Raw genomic sequence first — 22280 nt, 5'->3', positions numbered from 1 at the left:
AATGGTATGTCGCTAGATTCATACATTCTATATGCCAACGTGAATAGTCGTTTTGTTGCCACTTCCCCCTGTGATTTTAGAAATTCTGATGGAATGTTATCTATCCCTTCTGCCTTATTTGATCTTAAATCCTCCAAAGCTCTTATAATGGCCTGATATTCTCAACAGATTATGAAACTCCAGGATAAAATACTGCATGTTTTCATAAATGTATTTCGCTTCGTGTTTCTTCTTCTCCATTACAATTGATCTACGGTCGAATATCACGCATACGAGGAAAAAACTGTAGAACTGAAAGTCAGATAAAGTCATACAAAGCAATGTAATGGGCTAAGCTTTAGTCCGTAATTATATACTCTAGACGAACAAACTGCGCAGTTTCATTGGGCTTCTCACTCATTAGTACCACACATTGCCATTCTCGATGCAAGTCGCGAACAACTAACGGCCGTTTTAACGTGTTTCTTATAGGTGAAAGTTAAACTATAGACAAAAAGTAGTAAAGATCAAAAAACAGGTAAAAAATCAGTTAAAAATAAACTATAGAGGCCAAAGCAGTGAAACTAACCTGTCTGTGCGGCTGTCGAAGATGGCGGCAACAAGAAATACTTAGAATATAATAGAGAGAGACGGCATATAACGTCATTATTCGGGAGCCAACATCTCGATTATCAGGTTCACAGGTACCAGCTGCAGGCGGATTATCAGAAAACATATTTTTCTGTGTTTCATTTTCTTCAGTGAGTGGTGGTTACAGGGAGAGACGACGGAGAGGAGGTAATATTAGGTTCCGTCGGTAACACTGTCTTAAAAACACCAGTTTACGAGTGAAATTTTTCGATATCGAAGTATTAAATTCTATACAGATGGCATTATTTCCTAGGATATAGCATTTTTTACGTTTCTTTAAAACGTGATACGAACTTTCTAACTTCATTCACGTAATCATGACTGGTAACACTATAGTCCACCAATTGATACCCTCAAAGACTAAACTTGACAGTGTGCGTATTGTTTGCTATGGGATTAAAAGTTTGAGTATTATTGTTGATTTGACTCGGCTATGAACCAAGCAGTTTATATGAGAAGGATATCTACGATCACAAAGAAGAAAAAAACCTGGTACACGTGTGAAAATGTTGACAATTGTTGTGGAGTGATGTAGGTAATGCAAACACAGTGATACCACAGATCACATAACCAGACCCACCGACCGTTAGGCAGTGGCAGGCCAACGTAGTCACGGAACTTCCTCCTAATGCAGACGCCGTCACACGCTTCACCGTACGGTGAAAGCTGTGGCAACCTCGCCCGTGCGCAATCAGCACCAAATGGCTTTCCACTGTTTGACGTCTGAGAAGAACAGTTGCTTCTGAGATGCCGAGTGCCCGCTAGTATGTCAGCTGTAGAAGGAGAAGACGGACAAGTCTTGCTCTTCTCTTCAGGTATGAGCTAAATTATCTGTTACAGTAGCCATCTTTGCGGGGTCTTCCTCTACTACCGTTCCCTCTTTGACACACAGTTTCTAGCCTTTAAGTGGAATCTGTCACTCTTCATTCTTTCTCTGTATTCGTTTCAGTTTATTCTGTAATCTAGAATTTTATCGTGTGACTATAATTTTTAGTTATTTTCTAGTATTTTGTCTCTTTTGGCTGTGTTATATTGTGCAACCTTTAACACTTCTCAGGAATTTCATGTCTTGTGCATGAAGACGGCCTTCTAGTTTTTTAGTAATCACCCAGGTCTCGCTTCCATGGAAGCCACCAGTGGCTGACACAGTTTTGTAGAACTTAATTTTAGTATCTTTCCTCATTTTGGTTTTAAGGTTTCTGCTAATATTTACACATACCCACCAGAATTTACTCTGTTTCTTTAGTGTATCTTTGCTGTACCCACATGTCACCTTACATCCCAGGTAAGTGCATTGGTTTACTTGTTCTGAAGTATTCGTATCTGTCACTGTTTTGGTTCTACTGTGTTATCTCTCCTTTTTTTCTGTAAACATCTCCAAGTCAAATTTTGCATTTATTTGTTTCAGGAAGTAAATTACTTTCTGACGGTCCTTGTATCTGCTAGCCTCACTGCGTCAACATACAGCAGGTTATTTAAGATTTTCCTGTCTAGGTATATACCTTTTCCAAATAATGTTTCTCAATTAAGCGTTATTTCACGTAATGAAATGTTGAACAAATTTGGGGAGTTACAGCAACCTTGACGTACATCTTTGTTTGTGTCTCATTTTTCCGTTGAGATTTATAGTGTCTGTTTTCAGAGATAAACGTTTTATTGCATTTATTAGGTGTTTCGGATGTCTGCGGTTTGTCATTATATTCATAATTCGCTTATTGGCACTGTCAAAAATGCTTCTAAAGTCGTTAAAAGCAATGTGTGTTTTTTTCATTATACGCTCTGCGTTCTTGTATTATTTACTGTAAAATAAAAACTGCATCTATCGTAGAGTGTCCTTTCCTAAAACCTACTTCTTCCTCATGCAGTATTTCTTCCGTTATGTTTACAAGTCTTGTGTTTAAAATCATAGCATATCTTGTATGCCGAGTACATCAAACTTTATTCCTCCGTAGTTGCTAGATAGGCTCTTATCTCCATTTTTTTATTTGAAATTACTCTAGCAAACTTTAAATCTTTGGGCATATTCTTGTTCTTCCACAATTCGTTTAAAAGCCGCCAGTCATTGGTGTAGCGCCATTCTTCCATAGTTTAACAATTCAGCAGTTGTACAATCTCTTCCTGTCGCTTTTATGTTCTTAAGTGCTGTTAAGGCAGATGTTATTTCGTGGGACACATTTCTTTTGATCCCTTCGCATTTGTTGCTTCAATTTCAGTTTCTTGCCCTATGTTATCATACCACACTAATAATGGCTTACCCATTGTTCTAAGCATTATTTAGTTCTATCTTCTCTTTTTTTGTTGTATTTTAGTTTACAAAACCCAGTGGCGAAGCGTCTACTAGGGCTCTAAGGCTGAATCCTCCCAAACAATTCCAAAATATTGGGTCCAAACTGGATTTAATCCGATGTAATCACGTACTCTGACAAATTTTTTCAAATGTTTTACGTTTGAAGTTTGTATAGGTACCCGCCAGAGTAATGCATCACCCCTCTAGCTTTGCGACCAATAAAAGCTCGGAATTCCGTGCTTGTTAGGAGCATGGCCTGTAAGCCTCTTTTCTTTCATGTGGCGAACTGGGGTTTCTATAGCTTGGATACGGGTTTTAAAAGCTGAAGTTTGATTTCTTTCTACTTCTCTCCAGCAGGTGAATACACGTATAAGTAAAATGAAAAGTTATTCAGCGGTTTCCTAACATATAGCCCTACTTCGCGTCGTCTAGCACGCCAACAGCAACCCGGCTAGAATTTGAAACCATTAAGTCTTAATTTAAGTGTTTATTTAAAACACAAAGAGCAAGAAGTCATCGATAATTCATAGAAAATAAATGTGAATGCATCTCTGGATGTTGTTGCAGAATGATAGGAAATACCTTATGTATTTTCATTGTTCCTCAGATTAAAGTATAGTAGACCTACTTATTTTAAACGTTGGTAGTTCAGTAGCCTGTCTCTACGTTTTCGTATCAACAGTGTTAGACGTAGTTATGGTGAAACCTGCAAGAATTTCGTATTTAAAATGTAGTAAGTAGAGATAGCGATTAAATGATAAGTGAAGTATATTTCAGTGTGCCCTGTCACGTGTGGGGTGTCATCATCAATTTGTCTTGTGATTGCGTTATCGAAAGGAAAACTATAAGCTGTGTAATTAAATCAACTTGTAGCGCATTGGATTGCTGACTACCACTAACTGCCATGGACGCGTTTATTTCATCAAAAGATCGACTGAATTTTTTGATTGAAAACCCTACGTTTTTCTCTCGCCTTTCTTTGGGAGATGAAACTCCTGGTGAAAGAACGAAATATTTTGGAAAATTTGTAAGACATTTCCAAACACAATAGAACAATTCAGAACGGTGGTTAATTGACAGCGTTTTACGAACTAACTTTTTTGTGTTTACTGTGTACTATTAGGAATGGGTAATGACGGTTTTGAATGCTGTAAGCAGGGAGTAGGCAAAGAGTGTCATCAAAATTTCCTTCCGAAAACTAAAAAACAAGAATTTTCCATTTCACATACCACAGCAGCTGTTAAGTACAACCATCTATGTATAGTAAGAATTAACCATGATCTTTCAGGGGCAAACTCACCTGGAAGCTTTGAAACAGAACGGTAAGGTTGACAGACACAGAAGTGTAATGAAGAGACTTATTTCGACTATCTGCGTGTTAGCACGGCAAGAGTTCGAGATCAGAAGAGTTTGAGGTGTCAGTAAACAAAGAAAATTATTTAGCATTTTTGGATTTCTTGACAGAAGAAGAACAATACACGAAAAAATCATTTAGCATCCGATGGAGTATTTAGACACTTTCTCTGACACACAGAATGAATTTATAGCTTGTATCACGAATGTTATTCATCAACAAATTTCCAGTTACGCTAATAATAGTCCATTTATTTCAGTACAAGCCGACGAAACAACTGATGCCTCAACTCGAAGTCAAATCAGTGTAATTTTTCGTTTTTCAAACAAGGAATCAGGAGGAGTACAAGAGAGATTCGTAGGGTTTTAAGACATATCCAAAGACCAGTGTGCACGTGGCATAGCCACAGTTTTGTTGCAAGTGCTAAGCTGGTGGAATATTGATAAAAACAAATTGGTATCGTAAACATACGACGACTGCAGTGCAATGGCAGGGAAAAATTACAGTGTTCATTCTATTGTGAAATAAGTATATCCTCGGGCTCTCTTTATCTACTGCCATGCACGTCAGTTGAATCTAGCCCTGATCTATGTTTATTAAAGAATTACGCAAGTGAAAATTTTTGTGGAAAATCTACCAGGATTTCACACATTTTTAGCCCTTCCTGTATAAGAAGTGAACTTCTGAGGGAAAGGGAACTACAGAGGCCTTGTGAAACGAGGTGGAATTTTCATTCACGCACTGTACAAACCATTATTGTTCACTATACATACCTGAAAGCAGCAGTTAATGATGTGATAGACAATGAAGAGTGGGATGGAAATTATTCACATAAAGCCATTTGATACAACTGCCTTAAGTATGGTGGATGATCAAACGTTTCTTGTGCTGCTGCAGATATACAGTTCGATTTTTCAGAATACTAATATTTTGTTCCACATCTTGCAAAGTAAAGCTGTAGGCATAACACGCTGTAAGCTTCAAATTGAAAATTGCATTAAGGCTGCTGAAAGACTAAGGTGTGAGGAAATTATTCTGAAACGCATAGTGGAAGCTAAGAGTCTTAAAAATTAAGTAGTAGTATCTGAAATTAATTTTAACGAAACAGATGCAAGTATTCACAAAGAGAGAAAACTAACATTAGAAATAATTGACACAGTAGTAGTAAACATGGAAACTAGATTCTAGGACATTCACGAAACAGATTTTACAGAACTTGTAGATGAGAAAATTTCTCAGGTTACAGTTGGACAAACAATTTCCCGATATGTGAAGTTGGAAAACTATTTAAAATCTATCCTTTTCTGACAGTGAAAATCTGAAATGAGAAGTCAAGTTTATGTGTAAACGTCTATTGCCTCTAGATCTCCTTCAATCCATTATAAACAACGGATTTAAAAACGTGTTCTGTGAATGTGTGAAATTAATGTCGTCGATTCTAGCAATTCCAGCAACCACCGCATATTGCGAGAGAAGCCTGAGTACATTAAAAAGCGTTAAAACCTACCGTCGCAACACAAGACAGATGACAGATTGTCAAACGTGACGCTTTTGACTATAGAGGAGGTAACTATGAAATCTCCAACCAGAGGGCAGGAGTTCATATCTCGTGTTGTGTATGTTTACGCGCAGAAAAAGAACAGGAGGATAGAACAATCTACAAAAAGATTTAACACTGAGTAACTATGTATTATATCTTTATTAGCGTGTAGCTGTTTAATATTTTACGCATTTATTTATAAAAAATTCTGTAGTAGTTCCATTCTTAGTAGAATTATGTAACTAAGTTACTTTTGCAGTGATTCTGTTTTACAAGTTTTTGCTTTAAGATTTTTTTTCTTCTTCCGAAATTAGTGATTTGCAATATACCTTACAAAAAATGCCACGCTTCGCCACAGATGGAACTTTATATCATTCCGTCTCCCGTGAATATCATTCTCGATATTAGAAAGAAATCTATCCCAATAAGTCTGGTGTGCTTTTTTTACTGTATATTTAGCAATATTTCTTCTCTACTTACAGTATTGCATCATCTCATCTGTGGGGTTGTTTAAGTTTTTATACGAGGGCGTGCTGAAAAGTGATGCTCCGGATTTTTTAATGTTAAAACTGTTAAAGCTTTTTAACTGAAAGAAATTTTGTTAACATTCTACACCTTTCATGTCTGCATATTTATTTCTGCAGGAACGAAGACCGAAATTGCGTTTATTGAGCGCGTATGATCATCTTCAGTTTTCCAGATTTCATGTTACTTTAAATGTCTATTTGAGAATTCATAAAACAATGTAAGACCATTGTTACCAAAATTTCTTCGTATGAAAGTCAACTACAAATAAGACCAAAGGAAACTCATGCAAATTAATAATGTGTACAACCAAGCAATGAGATTTTGTATTTAAAGCAACTAATGTACTGACTATATGGGTAGAAAAACAGAGAGAGCGAGAGAGTGAGAGAGAGAGTCGAGGATAGCAGATCGGATCTCTGGAACCATTTTACGTGATAAGGTTCCACTATGTTCCATTATGAAGGAACCATCGTGCAGTAAGTCATCACCAAATTATCTCTCACCGGCGCTGAGGCATGCAAGGACTTGTTGACTTATCGCCTGCTTCACTTCCTTTCTCCTCGAAATTAGATTACGTATGGATAACTTCACAGAGTCAATGAAAGGCGCTACCGGTGAAAGTAGCCCGTTAAGATGCTGTGCGAAACTTAGTACTGCTCCAATTTATGCTTCAACTAGATACAAAACGGTTTGCCCAATTGATATTTGACAGGAAATCTGGTTTCCGGAGAAATACAGGGACTCAGGAGGCAATAATGAACCTACGACCAATCGTAGAAAGTATATCGAAGGAAAACCGATTTATATTTATACGAGGGCATGTGGGAAAGTAATGCCTCACATTTTTACACGTATAAACTCTTAAGTCTTTTTTAATAAAACAATTTTTATCAACATTGTACACCTTTATTCTTCATGTGTACATATTTATTTCTCAATAGTCACCCTGGCGACGAACACATTTCTGCCAACGAGAGACCAGTTTGTTGACATTGTCACTGTAGGCTGTTTGCTGACGGAGCTACAACCTAACAAGTGCTTGCACCGCTTCATCGCTATCGAACCGAAGTCCTCGTGAAGTACTCGTAGGAGTTCTTTAAGTTTTGGAAACAGATTAAAATCGGATGGGGCCATGTCGGGACTGTATAGAGGATGATCGATGAGAGTGAACCCGAGGTGTTGAACTGTTGCGGATGTCGCAGCACTCGTGTGTGGTGTGGCATTATAATGCTGAAGGAGAAGATGTTCCATTTGTAGACGGTAAGAAACTCAGTCAATAAAATTCTTCTGGGTCTAAGGCCGCTGTCAACCATACAATTCCGACGTTTCGGCGACTATTGATGAGACGCCTTCCTTAGCGTTTATTGCTAGCTGCTGAAACTCAGTTACAGCACGCTGTTTCTGACGCACCGACATACACTCCTGGAAATGGAAAAAAGAACACATTGACACCGGTGTGTCAGACCCACCATACTTGCTCCGGACACTGCGAGAGGGCTGTACAAGCAATGATCACACGCAGGGCACAGCGGACACACCAGGAACCGCGGTGTTGGCCGTCGAATGGCGCTAGCTGCTCAGCATTTGTGCACCGCCGCCGTTAGTGTCAGCCAGTTTGCCGTGGCATACGGAGCTCCATCGCAGTCTTTAACACTGGTAGCATGCCGCGACAGCGTGGACGTGAACCGTATGTGCAGTTGACGGACTTTGAGCGAGGGCGTATAGTGGGCATGCGGGAGGCCGGGTGGACGTCCCGCCGAATTGCTCAACATGTGGGGCGTGAGGTCTCCACAGTACATCAATGTTGTCGCCAGTGGTCGGCGGAAGGTGCACGTGCCCGTCGACCTGGGACCGGACCGCAGCGACGCACGGATGCACGCCAAGACCGTAGGATCCTACGCAGTGCCGTAGGGGACCGCACCGCCACTTCCCAGCAAATTAGGGACACTGTTGCTCCTGGGGTATCGGCGAGGACCATTCGCAACCGTCTCCATGAAGCTGGGCTACGGTCCCGCACACCGTTAGGCCGTCTTCCGCTCACGCCCCAACATCGTGCAGCCCGCCTCCAGTGGTGTCGCGACAGGCGTGAATGGAGGGACGAATGGAGACGTGTCGTCTTCAGCGATGAGAGTCGCTTCTGCCTTGGTGCCAATGATGGTCGTATGCGTGTTTGGCGCCGTGCAGGTGAGCGCCACAATCAGGACTGCATACGACCGAGGCACACAGGGCCAGCACCCGGCATCATGGTGTGGGGAGCGATCTCCTACACTGGCCGTACACCACTGGTGATCGTCGAGGGGACACTGAATAGTGCACGGTACATCCAAACCGTCATCGAACCCATCGTTCTACCATTCCTAGACCGGCAAGGGAACTTGCTGTTCCAACAGGACAATGCACGTCCGCATGTATCCCGTGCCACCCAACGTGCTCTAGAAGGTGTAAGTCAACTACCCTGGCCAGCAAGATCTCCGGATCTGTCCCCCATTGAGCATGTTTGGGTTTGGATGAAGCGTCGTCTCACGCGGTCTGCACGTCAAGCACGAACGCTGGTCCAACTGAGGCGCCAGGTGGAAATGGCATGGCAAGCCGTTCCACAGGACTACATCCAGCATCTCTACGATCGTCTCCATGGGAGAATAGCAGCCTGCATTGCTGCGAAAGGTGGATATACACTGTACTAGTGCCGACATTGTGCATGCTCTGTTGCCTGTGTCTATGTGCCTGTGGTTCTGTCAGTGTGATCATGTGATGTATCTGACCCCAGGAATGTGTCAATAAAGTTTCCCCTTCCTGGGACAATGAATTCACGGTGTTCTTATTTCAATTTCCAGGAGTAACGTTACACACCACCATGTTGCATGCTAAACCTAGGAGCCCTCTAGCGACAGAGGGCAGCAACTTGCGCCAGCGAATCGGCAAATGCGACTATGAAATATCCACGACATGTAATGCATCAACCGATGCTAAGAACAGAGTAGAATATTTGGAGGCCTTACTTTTCAGCACGCTTCCTTGTATGCATCCTTGTTTTCTTTAACAGCTTTCAGTATATACTCATTCCAAATTTTATCACTTTTCTTTTAATTTTGGTTTCTGAGACTTGTCCTGCTACTCTATACCACAGACTTTAGATTTGTCCATTTGTCTTCTGTATCTTTAGTGTGATAGTCTGTTAGCTGCTTATTTAATCTGCTTTGGTAAAAAAACGTTTGATGCTGTTCTCTTTAGGCAAATACATTTTATAAAGACTTTGATTTTGTTGCTTATTTATTTGTTTATCATTTTCTTTCATTTCGAAAACATATCTATTCTGGAAATAACTAAAAATTAAATAATCCTTTATCTTGTCCTCTATAAACTGTGTTCCTTTTACCCTGCTAGCTTATCAGTTACTAAGACGTAGTCAGCTGGTGACCTAATAACTCTAGTGGACCAAGTATACTTATGTATATTTCTTTCCTTACAAAGAGGGTTTGTTATTTTTAGATAACTTTAAGCGGCAAAATATTTTACAATTTTCTTCAAAATTCTCTGTAACATTCGTTACTGGGACATATTCTGCTTTCGAAATCGCCCTTCATAATAATCAGACCAATAGCACTGAACTAAATATGTTCCCGTATCCCTCGCGGGTGAAATGAGGTAACGAAAGTGTACTTTGAATTCGAATGAGTGAAAACATGATTGACAAATAAGTGCTCATAAAGACCCATAAGCATCCGATCGTGTCTAATTTTATGTGCCGTAGACATTGATATAACGCATGATTTGCGCTAGCTGAACAGGTACTATATGAAGGGCTTATTTCAGTAGTGGTACAAGTCCATTACCTCCGCTTTTCTGCCTATAATGCTTCTGAAATTCATCTCTAGCAAGAAGCCATAAGCTTGAATATTTCTGGTATCTCAACTTCAGATTTTTCAGCCCTCATTTAACTTTAGAACTCTGTATCTCAGAATGAACAAAAATCGACTTGTACCACTACTGAAATAAGCCATTCACATGATGCGTTTCGAAATTGTGATGTGCACCAGAAGAAAAGGAATCGAATGTGGGCGAACCAGCGTAAGCGAACAGTTCGTTAGTCCTCTGCCACAGGTATCTGTTTCTACTATTGTGTGACAGGGGGCGTTACAGAGACAATCACGGCACTCATTGCTGTGAAAGATGTTTCCCTTTCCCATGTGGGGCAATAGTAGCGGTCATCTTTTGACGTAATACATGCCGTAAGAATAATATTCCTACTGTATGTGTTATGTACCTTAGTAGTAGGGTAGTAGGGTGCTCGATGCAATTTTGATATCAAACATATGCAAATTAATTCATTTGATCAATTAATTACCCCCTCCCCCGCCCACCCTCGCCTTCGACCACGCCCACCCCTGCCCTCAGAGCTTTTAACTTATTGAGGTCCTATAATATAGGACAGCTCCTTAACCAGGAGGCAGATTTCTAGGGTGGCCTACGGCTGTGCGTCTGAGATATGACTTGTGAGGTTTTAACTTATTGAGGTTCTAATATGTACACCACAGAGGTCAATAACGACCCTGCCTAAAATCATAACAACTATTAGCACATCTTATACAATTAGGCATAAATACATATTCTATGTAGGTGTCCCTAAACTGTCTTTACAATTGTTCTAAATCATATTTGTAGTATCACATTTCTTCTAATACAATAACTGCAGCTGACGCATTTATTTTGTTTCGATAAAAGGTCTTTGAGATGATATCAATACGTGCTTCCGGGTCAGGTACCAGGAATGCAAGCCGTCCGGTAATGCAAACTGGGACCTGCTCGTGCATGAATTGTCACGGAGTGTATACAGTTCATGAGTCACTACCACTAACCAGTACTCCAACATATAATGGATTAGTCTGAAATACAGTATTACGAGCACAACATCGTTTCTCAGTACTAGACCAATCTGTTACTTTATCCACAGGTACTGACTTCTCTTGCCCACTATACGTGACAAAGCGATACGAATTTTTACCAGTATACCTCCTCCAAGGTACACCAGTAGAATCAAATTCTTGGTAGCTAAAACGCTGGTACATTAAAAAGAATTGTTGAAGGTAGGCCTGTAACCGTAAACGTTAAAAATAAACCAGACCTATCAATTATACATATCGGACTTGTAATACTTGTGTCGAATGAAATGGCTATTGGTGACGAGTCTCTTTTGTCACGATTGAACGTTGTTCACGCTAATTGTCACATCGGTCATTGTTTGTCTGTGAAAGAGGAGATGGATACCTCACTGTCCCCGTGTAGTCCGGAGCGCCAGTGTGGGAGGTCTCGTCAGATGAAGTGTCGTCTTTTTCCCAGGAGGAGACGATTGAATCGTAGCCGGCCGCGTATGACTTGGGGAAAATGTGTCAGTGGCGTACACGGTTTGTTGAGACGATAAACATCGAATTTAACTACCGTGGTAAAGCAGCTACTGTTGATGGCAAGTTTGCTTCATATGCTGTGCAGTTCTCTGTGGTTTAGCTTCTGGTCAGCTGCAGGGAGCGTTGGTCAAAGAGAATGCGAAGAGCTCTTTCGGTCTCTAACTTTATCCTAAGAATGCGAGAATGCCCCGTGACTCCCATTCTAAGTTACCCACTATGATCGAAATGCTAGAGGTATACTTCGGTGTATATGTTCGAGAATTAATAATGAATGAACATACTGCACAGTCATCTACTTACATTCGCGATGGTACTCGCAAAGTAGTGGAGGGGCTGTTTAGTGATGATACAGAACGCGTTCCCACTTCCACCGAGTGGTCGAAACATGCTCCTACAGCATTAGCTCAGCACACTCTGTTTCTAAACAGGTTGCAGAATGTGGTGGATACTGCTCTCTCCGACTTCTCGGTAAAATTGATAAAATTGATCTCGCTATCAACTGCAGTGTGTATTAAAGTACATCGCTCCATATCAATGGCGTCTTTCCAGTCCTCACTATCCACTGGGTACGCTGTGCATTAACTCATAATGATTGACTGACATTATTCCGTTGAGACGGAGGCAAGCTTGATGGAACACTGGATATCTGCTACTTGTCGCAGATGAATATGGGATTAAATGTAAAGGTCAGCACCTTACTACAGTTGTTTGGAAGTGTTACTCATTGCTACAGACTCATTATATTTCCATATGCTGTGATAACCTACACATGTTTTTACTTTGTTTTTCACCAATAAGATAACAGTACCTCTTTTTATTTGTGCTACATCTCGCGTGTTGTGAACAGCACCTTCTGGCGATGGTCAACATTGTAACAGCAGTCATGTACATGACTGCAAAATGAAGGAACAGTGCTTTTGGAAACGGAGCACCGAGACATCCGCTACCCTTTCGATGCGAAAATGAGATTAACTGTACAGGTAACCACCTTCGAATAGTTGTTGGAAGCGCTCTATAATACCAGAAACCCTTCCAGTTTCCAAATTTTGTGATTTCTTCCAGATTTTTGTGGATGAGAAACAATGCGTCTGTGTTTTATTTCTACGAGCCTGTGGTGTGGTTGCTGTATAGTTTATGCCATGCGAGGTTCAGTTTTCTGTGAGAGCCCGAGGATCGAAATGTATTAATGCCGGTTTAGCAGAAGCTGACAAGGGTCATGGTAGAAAAATAAAGTGTATGGCGGTGTACACTAACTGGGTGTGTTACAACTGAAAAAAAACAGTGTGTTAAACTGCCTATGAAGGAGCAATACGGGAACCCTCTTGTGTGATTGATAGTCTGTTGGATATGGTCATCCTACGGTACAGGTGATGCAACTTTACATCAGTCTGTGGAAGCGACTTCAATCACAAACCACCCGCTCCAATTAACCCAGTACCTGTATATTTAATAGGATCGCCATATGTGTTTGGGTGATAGACATGAATGCATCCTGAGAGACCTATATCTCCTTTGGACCACCTGTATGTAGTTTGGAGATGTGTTGCCACATCCTCGTCCTTCCTCCATGCCATGTATGATATGTAGTCTTCCTAATTTTCCCAACAAGGAACACCACCGTAACTGCTCGTGCTATCTCTTTTACTACCTCGTGTTGCAGGGGAAAGCTTCGTTTGGCGTTGGCCTTACACACTACACACGGTTGGCTGAACTATGACACCATGTTCCCATTTCCACCGAGTGGTCGAAACGCGCTCCTGTAGGATTAACTCAGCTCGTCCTGTTTCCCCACAGGATGCAGAAGGTCTTAGATATAGCGCTTTCCGACTTCCATACAAGTCGGGCTTAAATTGGGACGATCACATGGACTAAGCTGCAGGAACGGCGGGGCAGAGACTTAGGAGTAGCTACAAGATGCAGAGCAGCGCTGGAGTTCTTGGTGTCTGGAATCCTTAGCAGATAGGTTCAAAAACAGAAAAGGAGACTCGTTTAGAGACACGAGAGTGACATGAATATGATTCACCAGTTCCTGTAATCATTAAAAGACATCTCTACAGGATCCAATGCAAATATGTGGTTGATTGGATAGATTTGATTCCAAACTGCGGATGGCATTTCTGCCTGAAAGTGTAGCACTATCAGCGACCGTGTGTGCCTGTTGACTCAAGACAGTTTTTATGCACCGTGATGGTAACATAGGAGTTACGATCGTGCTTTTTAATAGCTTGGTTCTTATTCGAAATGTATGATGTGGGTTGTAGACTTCCTCTGTGGTCAGCTTCAGATGTCTTTCTCAATAGTGTTCCTCGAAAAGAACATTGTGCTCCCTCCCAGTTGTCCTACATGGAGAGTGTAGTACGACTGCTGAAAAAAAAATTACTCGCCATGCAAAGTGATTCTCATGACAAATTTAATTAATTAGTCTATCAAATTGATATCAACGACGTGCCGCCTGGTGGGTGGAAGAGATGGCTAGGGCACCATGGAAAGATTCTTGCCAAGTGTTTCTTTTGTTCGTTGCGGAGATATCTTTTAATTAAATTTCAATCTCTCACCTACACAGCGCGAGATAGGCTCTCAAGATTTGTTTCGTATGTTGTGGACTGACAAGACAGCCAGTCCACAGTGACGGGTAACCGAAAGGCACGCACTTAAACTCACGCAGGATGGCGGGAGGTCTAAAACAGGATACGTAATGAATGCTATAAAGAAAAGTACGTAGCTTCTGGAATACGTAACTTTAAGCCATCATTTGTGTACATCGTTCTTGATGAGATATGCTTCATACGATAACTATCAATTGCTATGGTCCCTTGCTAGGTCGTAGCCATTGACTTAGCTGAAGGCTATTCTAACTATCTTCTCTGCAAATAAACGAGGCTTCGTCAGTGTTGCATCGCTAGCTAAGTCGTCCGTACAACTGGAGCAAGTGCTAGTATGTCTCTCGAGACCTGCCGTGTGGTGGCGCTCGGTCTGCGATCACTGACAGTGGCGACACGCGAGTCCGACATGTACTAACGGACCGCGGCCGATTTAAAGCTACCACCTAGCAAGTGTGGTGTCTGGCGGTGACACCGCATTGGTAAAAGTGTATCTGTCGTAGTGTACAAAACAGCTATGTTCTCTTGAATTATAGTTTATTGTTGTCAAATATTAAATGAATGTGTTTTTTTCCCGACGTGTGTGCCAATGATGCATAAGATTGTCTCAAATGTTTGTAATACACACGTGCACAAGATTTTATTTCCAGACACTGAATGTGAGAGACGCTCTCAGATCGTGTAATTTGTTCAACAAGCTGGAAGAAATTGTTTAATATCGATTTTTTTTCTTTGGAGTTTAAATTCTCGTTTTTTCTTCTCTCTGGTTATGATTTCGAAATAAGGAGGACATTCTGCGGTGACCGGTAGTTGTCGCATCAAAATTGTTGTATTTTCATGATTTTACGTAGGGTAGGCATGTCCCTGCCGATCATTTGTGATCGGTGGTGGTTCACGTCACTGGACGTCACAAAATAATGGGATGCAACGGCAGTATAACGCAAAAATTATACCGATTTTGCTGATGAAACTAAAAGAAAATGGACTTTGCCTATTTTCGTGGAAAGAGGACATTTATTATAGACGCAAATGTTTTTTCTTTCTTAATAGTTGCTTTATTATAGGAGTCGGGATGATGTTAAATAGTGCAGTGCAGAACCGCGGGCGACGTCTGTACGAGGCCGTGGCTCTCTCTTGGTCGGGACAGCGCTCATTTATCACGCTTCTGAGCGATGCCGGCGTCGCGCTTTGTACTGAAGGCTCTGCGGGAGCGGCTTTCTGTTTCGCAAACAGCCAACTTTTCAAATAGCCATCAGGAGTTTGTGTTGTCCAAGATGGTGGAAAGCCAAGTGCGGCCAGCGAGCGCAGAGGGTGGCGGCAAAGGGTGAATAGTGGCCTGCCCGCACCATAAGGCGGTCGGCGGAGCAGCTGGCCGCTTGAAGGAGCATGTGTTCCCCCACCATAGGTGGATGGATGGAGGGAAGGGTGGAGGGAGAGAGGAAGGGGCCTCAAATTTCGGCAGTTTATGGACGCCTATCGGGGAGAATGCACATTCAACTACCACCTCCTCTGCAGTCTTTTAGGACGACAATTTTCCCTAGTGTATGTGCTGCGTTATGACCCAATCATTACGAGTGCCAGTTTATTCATGACCATGTCGAAGTGTAATTATAACTTTGACACAATTTTTCTTCCATCAGTTGTGGTAGCGTGTATTGGCTTCGATTACCTGGGCTGATGGATGGTGTTTGGGCAGCCATCTATACCGAACTCTGACATCAAAAAGCGATAGATACTGTATGCTTACAGGTAATACCCTTTTTAAACTTCTCTCCGTCCAACAGCAGCATCTCGTCAGTTGAATGTATTTCCCACCCCCAAGTATAAGATAGTACCATATACCCAACCGTTTTCCCACCGGCTTGTAGGTGTGGTAGAGTTTGAGTGTGTCTGTCGCTAGTTTCAAGTGGCATTGCGAAAATTTTTTCCCAGCAGGATAACACCAGTTGTTTGGTATTGTCAGTTGTTGTGGCGTATTGTGCTTTTATGCCGTCCTTGAATAGCGCTATGCATATAGTTGTGGAATTAGACCCAATCTTTGTGATTAATTATGTAATTAGGATCGATCTTTGCGTCAGTTTCCGGGCCAAAATAGATAAAGTACACTAACCTAACCTTCCTCTCCCTCATCTGGAGCGCCAGGGTTCGTGTCCGAGAAAGAGCGCCGTCAATTATTAATTTCCCACCAATTCCAAGTACCTCTGGTGGTATAATTGTGTTAAGGGGGTACAATTGGGTTTTCTGCCCAGGAGGACCAGGGTTCGAGTCCTGGAAGGGCATCGCCATTTTTAATTGCCCATCAATTACTGGCTTAGGGGTGGGGTGGGTGTCAGCACAGCCCTGGAACAAAGAAATTCCTGCAAAATTCGAAATTCCCAACAGTAAGATAGGTTGGGGAGGCGGAGGAAGGGAGGAGGGGGCTTGGGCACAAGTGAAGCTGAGAAAACAAGTTATGTTATCCAGGTACAGGGGGGGGGGGGGGGGGCAGTGGTCGGGGCGGGGGTGGTTAATTGATCAATTTAATTAATTTGCATATAAAAAAATGGTTCAAATGGCTCTGAGCACTATGGGAGTTTTTTCTTCTTCTTCCGTGTCCGGATGCACCAATTATATCTTCCCTTCCCAGTAATTAGCAACGTAGATTGCTTTGTTATTGACTTTCAAAATATCATCTTTAGTGCATGTCATAGACATGTCTGGGCAGATCAGTAGGTGGTCCAAGTCCTGTATTGCTCCGCATTCACACCTATCGCTATCACTGTAACCCCATTTAAATAGGTTTGATTTGCACCCAGTTACTCCAGTGCGCAGCCGGTTTAATGACCTCCAAGTTGTGAAAGGTAGTTGAAATCCTGCAGATCCCTCCTCAAGTAGTTCCATTGTGGAGTGTGGCACCATTTCTTCCCAGAGAGATAGTCGCCTTGCGACGGGCTTGGTGGCGAGCTCTTCAGTAGTTTCCATGAAACTCCTGCGGGATTTCAGCCGGACACGTTGTTTTCGGTTCATATACATCGGGTGTCGACGATCATTCTTTTGTTTTGATCTTTCGATCTCGGCGGCTACTTGTCTGCGGATAGTGGGTGGTGCTATGCCTATTATGGGGTAAATGATGTCTGTGAGAGTTGGTTTGAGGCATCCTGTGGCAATACGTACAGTTTCGTTTACGGCGACGTCAACTTGCTTAGCGTGGGCAGAGTTCCTCCAAACTGGCGCCGCATGTTCCGCAGCTGAGATACTCAGCACCAGACCTGTGGTGCGCAAAACATGTGGTTGAGCTCCCCACGATGAACCTCTTAGCTTCCGCAGTATGTTGTTCCCGGCACAGACCTTTTTTTTAGTATTGTGACAGTGCTGCTTAAAAGTAAGTGCTCTGTCCAATGTTACTCCCAGGTATTTTGGGCTGTTTGTATGTTTCAGCTCTTCCCCATGCCACATGACTCGGAGTTTCCGTTTGGCTTGTTTGCTCCTAAGATAGAAGGCGGATACTTGTGATTTACTGGGGTTTGGTTTGAGATTGTTGCCGTCGTAATAGGTAGCAAGTTCTGTTAAGGCTCCTGTGAGATTCTCCTCCACTTGTTCAAAGGTTGTATCCTGTGTGGCCACTGCTGCATCATCAGAATATATGAACATTCGTGTCTGGTGGCTGATGGGAAGATCATTGGTATAGATGTTAAATAATATTGGAGCCAAAACACTGCCCTGTGCAAGTCCATTTTTCTGTGTCCTCCATCGGCTGTTTTTAGATTGTAAGGTTACATAGTAGCGTCTGTTCTGTAGCATACATTGCACGAACACAGAAAGGGTGTAGTCAACATCTATGGTCATCAGTCCCCTAGAACTTAAAACTAATTAAACCTAACTAACCTAAGGACATCACATACACCCATTCCCGAGGCAGGATTCGAACCTGCGACCGTAGCGGTTGCTCGGTTCCAGACTGTAGCGCCTAGAACCGCACGGTCACTCCGACCCGCCGCTTTTCAAGTGCATACCATATTTTAAGATAGGGAATATTATTGCAATTACCTCTGGGGACTAAGAAACGTACTGCATTTACGTGCTCAGAGATGAAGCCCTGTTGAAGATATAACCTGAAAAATGTATCCAACGTGGCTAGAGGTGAACATAGTATTAAACGACAGTTCAGACAGTAAAATGCGGGTAGCACATAGCACCCAGTGGTTGACAGTGAATGAAAATGATTTGTAAAGCATCATATCGTATTTCATATAGAACCATGTATAACGAACATCGACATATTATTACCCTAAGAGAGCAGGAGAACTATTTTTATCAGCGTTCGTGATGTATTTTTAAAGTGCAAGTGGAACAAGTTGACATGGTAGCTAGCACTTGATGTCACATCAAACGTATAAGAAAGGTTTGATTCCACAAATGTAGAAAAATTCCCAACAGAATTGTTTGTTTTTAAGGCAAAGGAGAAATAGGAGGCTCGGTTTCCTGACTGCAGCTGCAGGTTTACTTCCACTGATATTTGCCTTGACCCTAAGGCAGCAACATCTTTGGCACTCTTCACCCTTTGATTACAACTGTTACCAAGTGAATTGGATTTGCAAGAATAAAAAATAAACAGTCTTAATTTTGAGGAGAATATGATGTATGTAGTCTTCGGATCAATGCAATAGCGCCTTGGGCTGCTCCTCTTCCTTTCCTCCTGGTACTAGATCCCATTAAAAATATAAACACATACGACATGATTTTGTCATGTACCGTGTGCTGTAACTTAAATAGGTAAATAAAATAAGCGTTTTGGACTCGTTGATGGTTTTGGCTGTTCGTTTAGTAAAATTACAGATGAGATGATAAAGAGTACTTGTGTTGTTGCAGCGGCAGGAATTAGTGGGTGAGATGCAGCTGGTGGCGCTTTATGTGTTGCTGGCGGCAGCTGCAGTGCCGGGAGGCCTGGCCGCCGTGGACCTGTTCTGCGGCTGCCGAGTGAACCACCACCAGGACTGGAAGTACGCCCTCCACTGCACCAGGGAGCAGGTACTGTACTGAACAGCTATTTCCTTATAGATAACAGTAAGTAGGTGAAGAGCTCATGCATCATTATGTACTGGGTGAGTCTCACGTTTATCGTTTGAAATCTTACAAGTATTTCCATAGCTATCAAAAACTGACAATCTCACATGTTCAGGGATATACATATGGGGTCATAAATCTATATGAGGCTATGAGGATTTATGGTTTCCACTCCGAACTAAAAATGTGACGCTCGGAGTTCTGTCAACAAAGGATTATCAAACATGCACGATTATGAAATTCCTTTTTAAAAACCTCATTTTAAAAAAGGAATATGAGCAAGATGTATAGTTTTAACCTAAAAAAAGGAGTAACTGTTAGTTATTAAACAGAATAGTAGGGATAACAGTAAATAAAATAAAAAAAAATGGTTCAAATGGTTCTGAGCACCATGGGACTTAACATCTGTGGTCATCAGTCCCCTAGAACTCAGAACTACTTAAACCTAACTAACCTAAGGACATCACACACATCCATGCCCGAAGCAGGATTCGAACCTGCGACCGTAGCGGTCGCGCGGTTCCGGACTAAGCGCCTAGAACCGCTAGAGCACCGCGGCTGGCTGAAATTAAAAGTATGCAGCTTGAGTCACGTAGGACGTAACACCCTTTTTATTTCGTGAACGGTTCCATATATTGTATGGAGGTTTTCGGCAAGTAAAAGTACGCAAAGGGGAACATACTTTGATATGTAAGAAAGGATCTTATCGATAAGTATATTGCAGTAAGTACAATGTTTTAAATAGAATGACATATTTTTAACGGCATTCGAAAGCATTGGAAAAAAGGAGTACAGTGGTATAAGGCGTGTTAGTTTTGGAGTTGGAACTCTTCGGAGAAGAACCCGAGAAATATTCCAAAACTGAAAAGCTAACAGTCCGAAATCGGCTATCGTGTTGTTAACACGCTCATGTCACTCTACGTCGTTGTATGAAGCCTTTTGACTGCTTACCTGCTTGCAGTGCAGAACTAGCAGGAACGGTGTTATCTATCGGCATGTCATTCCTGCTTCAACATCTCTTGCCTGCAGACATGTACATCAATATCGAGAAGTTAGACATGCTACTTTCTTGCAGCGAATATCACACAATTGCTGTGGAAATGGTAATGGAAAACTGCCTGACGAAACTCTAGTTGTTTCCACAAAACCTAGAAAAGTACACACATCTGAAATAGTTTTCCTAAGCACCACCTGATGCTCCAGAAGCTAGCGTATGTCATAATCCCATACAGAAAAACTGTAGCTGACCCTTTGTCTATGTCGTACGGAAAATGCGTTTTGTCTTAGTAGCGTAGGCCCGTCTTGCTGCATATAACTATAGAGCCTTGCTTCCAAATTTAAGGCATATCTCGGACTCTTTTGGGAAAGCTTTCAACGTAAATGCTAACAAGAGCTATATCACTGTAACTGTATTTCCAAGAGGTAACGATATATATATATATATATATATATATATATATATATATATACTAGTTTCAATATTTAGGTTGATACCAGAGTTCAGAGCATTGTCCATACAAAAACTTACGTACTCCTCACCAAACTACCACCGTTCAGGAAATAAAATGGGTGTTACGTGACTTAACCTCTGTATTACTTTCCTGTAACCAGCACTGACGTTCGAAGATCAAGAAAAAGCTAATCAATAAAAACCGTCAGCATGAATTTGGTGCAATTTAATTGCAGCCCTTCTCTTTAGGAGTAGAACAGATATCTAACACCGTCGAGGGTTGGATATGAAACTTTCTTCTGCGCTCTCTGCAACATTGCAGGACACCTAAATTCTTTTCTGGATTGACCTATTTTTTGACACAAATTATTTTGTGATTCTTCAGTTTCTCCGGGCATATTTGTTGCTCGAACAGTCCACGGGTATGCTACCAGTTCATAGTGTCCAAGGGGCACAATATTTCGGCGATCAGACATGTCGCCATCGTCAGGTGCGCTGACGAACTGAGCTCCTGCTGACTGCTGACGCTGCACTGGTGAGGGTGGGCCCTCGGCTTGAGACGGTAGTTCTAGCGCTGGTGCGCTTCGCCTTCCTCAAGGCGGTGTGGTGAGTGGTCTTGGCGGTAGAGAATGGCTTGGCGGTGTCCATGTTGCTTTTTTTTTTTTTTTTTTTTTTTTTTTAGCCAAAGAAGACAGGAGAGTGAGAGAGAGACATTAGAAGTGGAGGAAAACGAAAGGCCTCATATGGCTGGCCTGGCGTGGTTTTTTTTTTTTTTAAGAGAAAAGGATAGTTGAAGGGGCAGTAAGAGAAGCAGGAAGACGAAAGGCTCAATTGACAAGCCGGTCGTTGATGAGATGGAAGAGAAGAAGCAGAAGAGAGAAAGAGAGAAGAAGATTAGAAAAACGAATACCAACAGAGCCGGTCGGCGACTCTGACGGCGAGGCAGACTCTCTTAGATTGAGGGGTCGGAGGCATGGAGCAATTGGCAGGGAAGGGGGGAGGAAGAAAGGAAGGGAACATGGGGAGTGAGGAAGGGTAGGGAAAAGGGGGCGACCAGCGATCAGGCGGCAAGGAGGTCAGGCCATCGGGTGGTGGCCAGACGGTGGAGGCGAGTGCCGAGGGAAAGGATAAGAGGATTGGCAGATTGGCGGGAGTGGTGATAGAAGGAAATGGCAGAGGAGCAGACGCGTTCGTGAAGGAGGGGGATTCCAGCAAGAAAATGAAATTCACGGGTGGGGAAACGGTACGGGAGGCGGAGGGCAAGGCGGAAAGCACGGTTCTGTACCGTCTGGAGACGGTGGACTTGTGTAGGGGCGGCATTACCCCACACAACGGAAGCATACTCGAGGATGTGGCGGATCAGGGATGTGTAGAGGAGGACGCCAACATTCCGGGGAAGGGAGGAAGACGGGTTAATGAAAGGATAGAGCTGACCGAGGCGCCCCA

At 42.4% G+C, this 22280-nt stretch overlaps 1 protein-coding gene across 1 annotated transcript in view; it reads left to right on the top strand.

Annotated features, from left to right (window-relative positions):
- Positions 1–1287: 1287 nt before the first annotated feature.
- The window catches only part of LOC126457948 (macrophage mannose receptor 1-like), a 66970-nt gene continuing 45977 nt past the window's right edge, over positions 1288–22280 (top strand). Inside the window, exons 1-2 of the mRNA XM_050094679.1 lie at positions 1288–1445; positions 19190–19348. Of these exons, the coding sequence (XP_049950636.1) occupies positions 19211–19348 (138 nt within the window). The 5' untranslated portion in view covers positions 1288–1445; positions 19190–19210. The remainder of the gene's footprint in view (positions 1446–19189; positions 19349–22280) is intronic.

The sequence above is a fragment of the Schistocerca serialis genome, chromosome 2 (genome assembly GCF_023864345.2).
Source record: "Schistocerca serialis cubense isolate TAMUIC-IGC-003099 chromosome 2, iqSchSeri2.2, whole genome shotgun sequence".
NCBI lineage: Eukaryota > Metazoa > Arthropoda > Insecta > Orthoptera > Acrididae > Schistocerca > Schistocerca serialis.
Note: the sequence above shows the minus strand (reverse complement) of the source record. Positions and strands in the feature narration are given on the sequence as shown.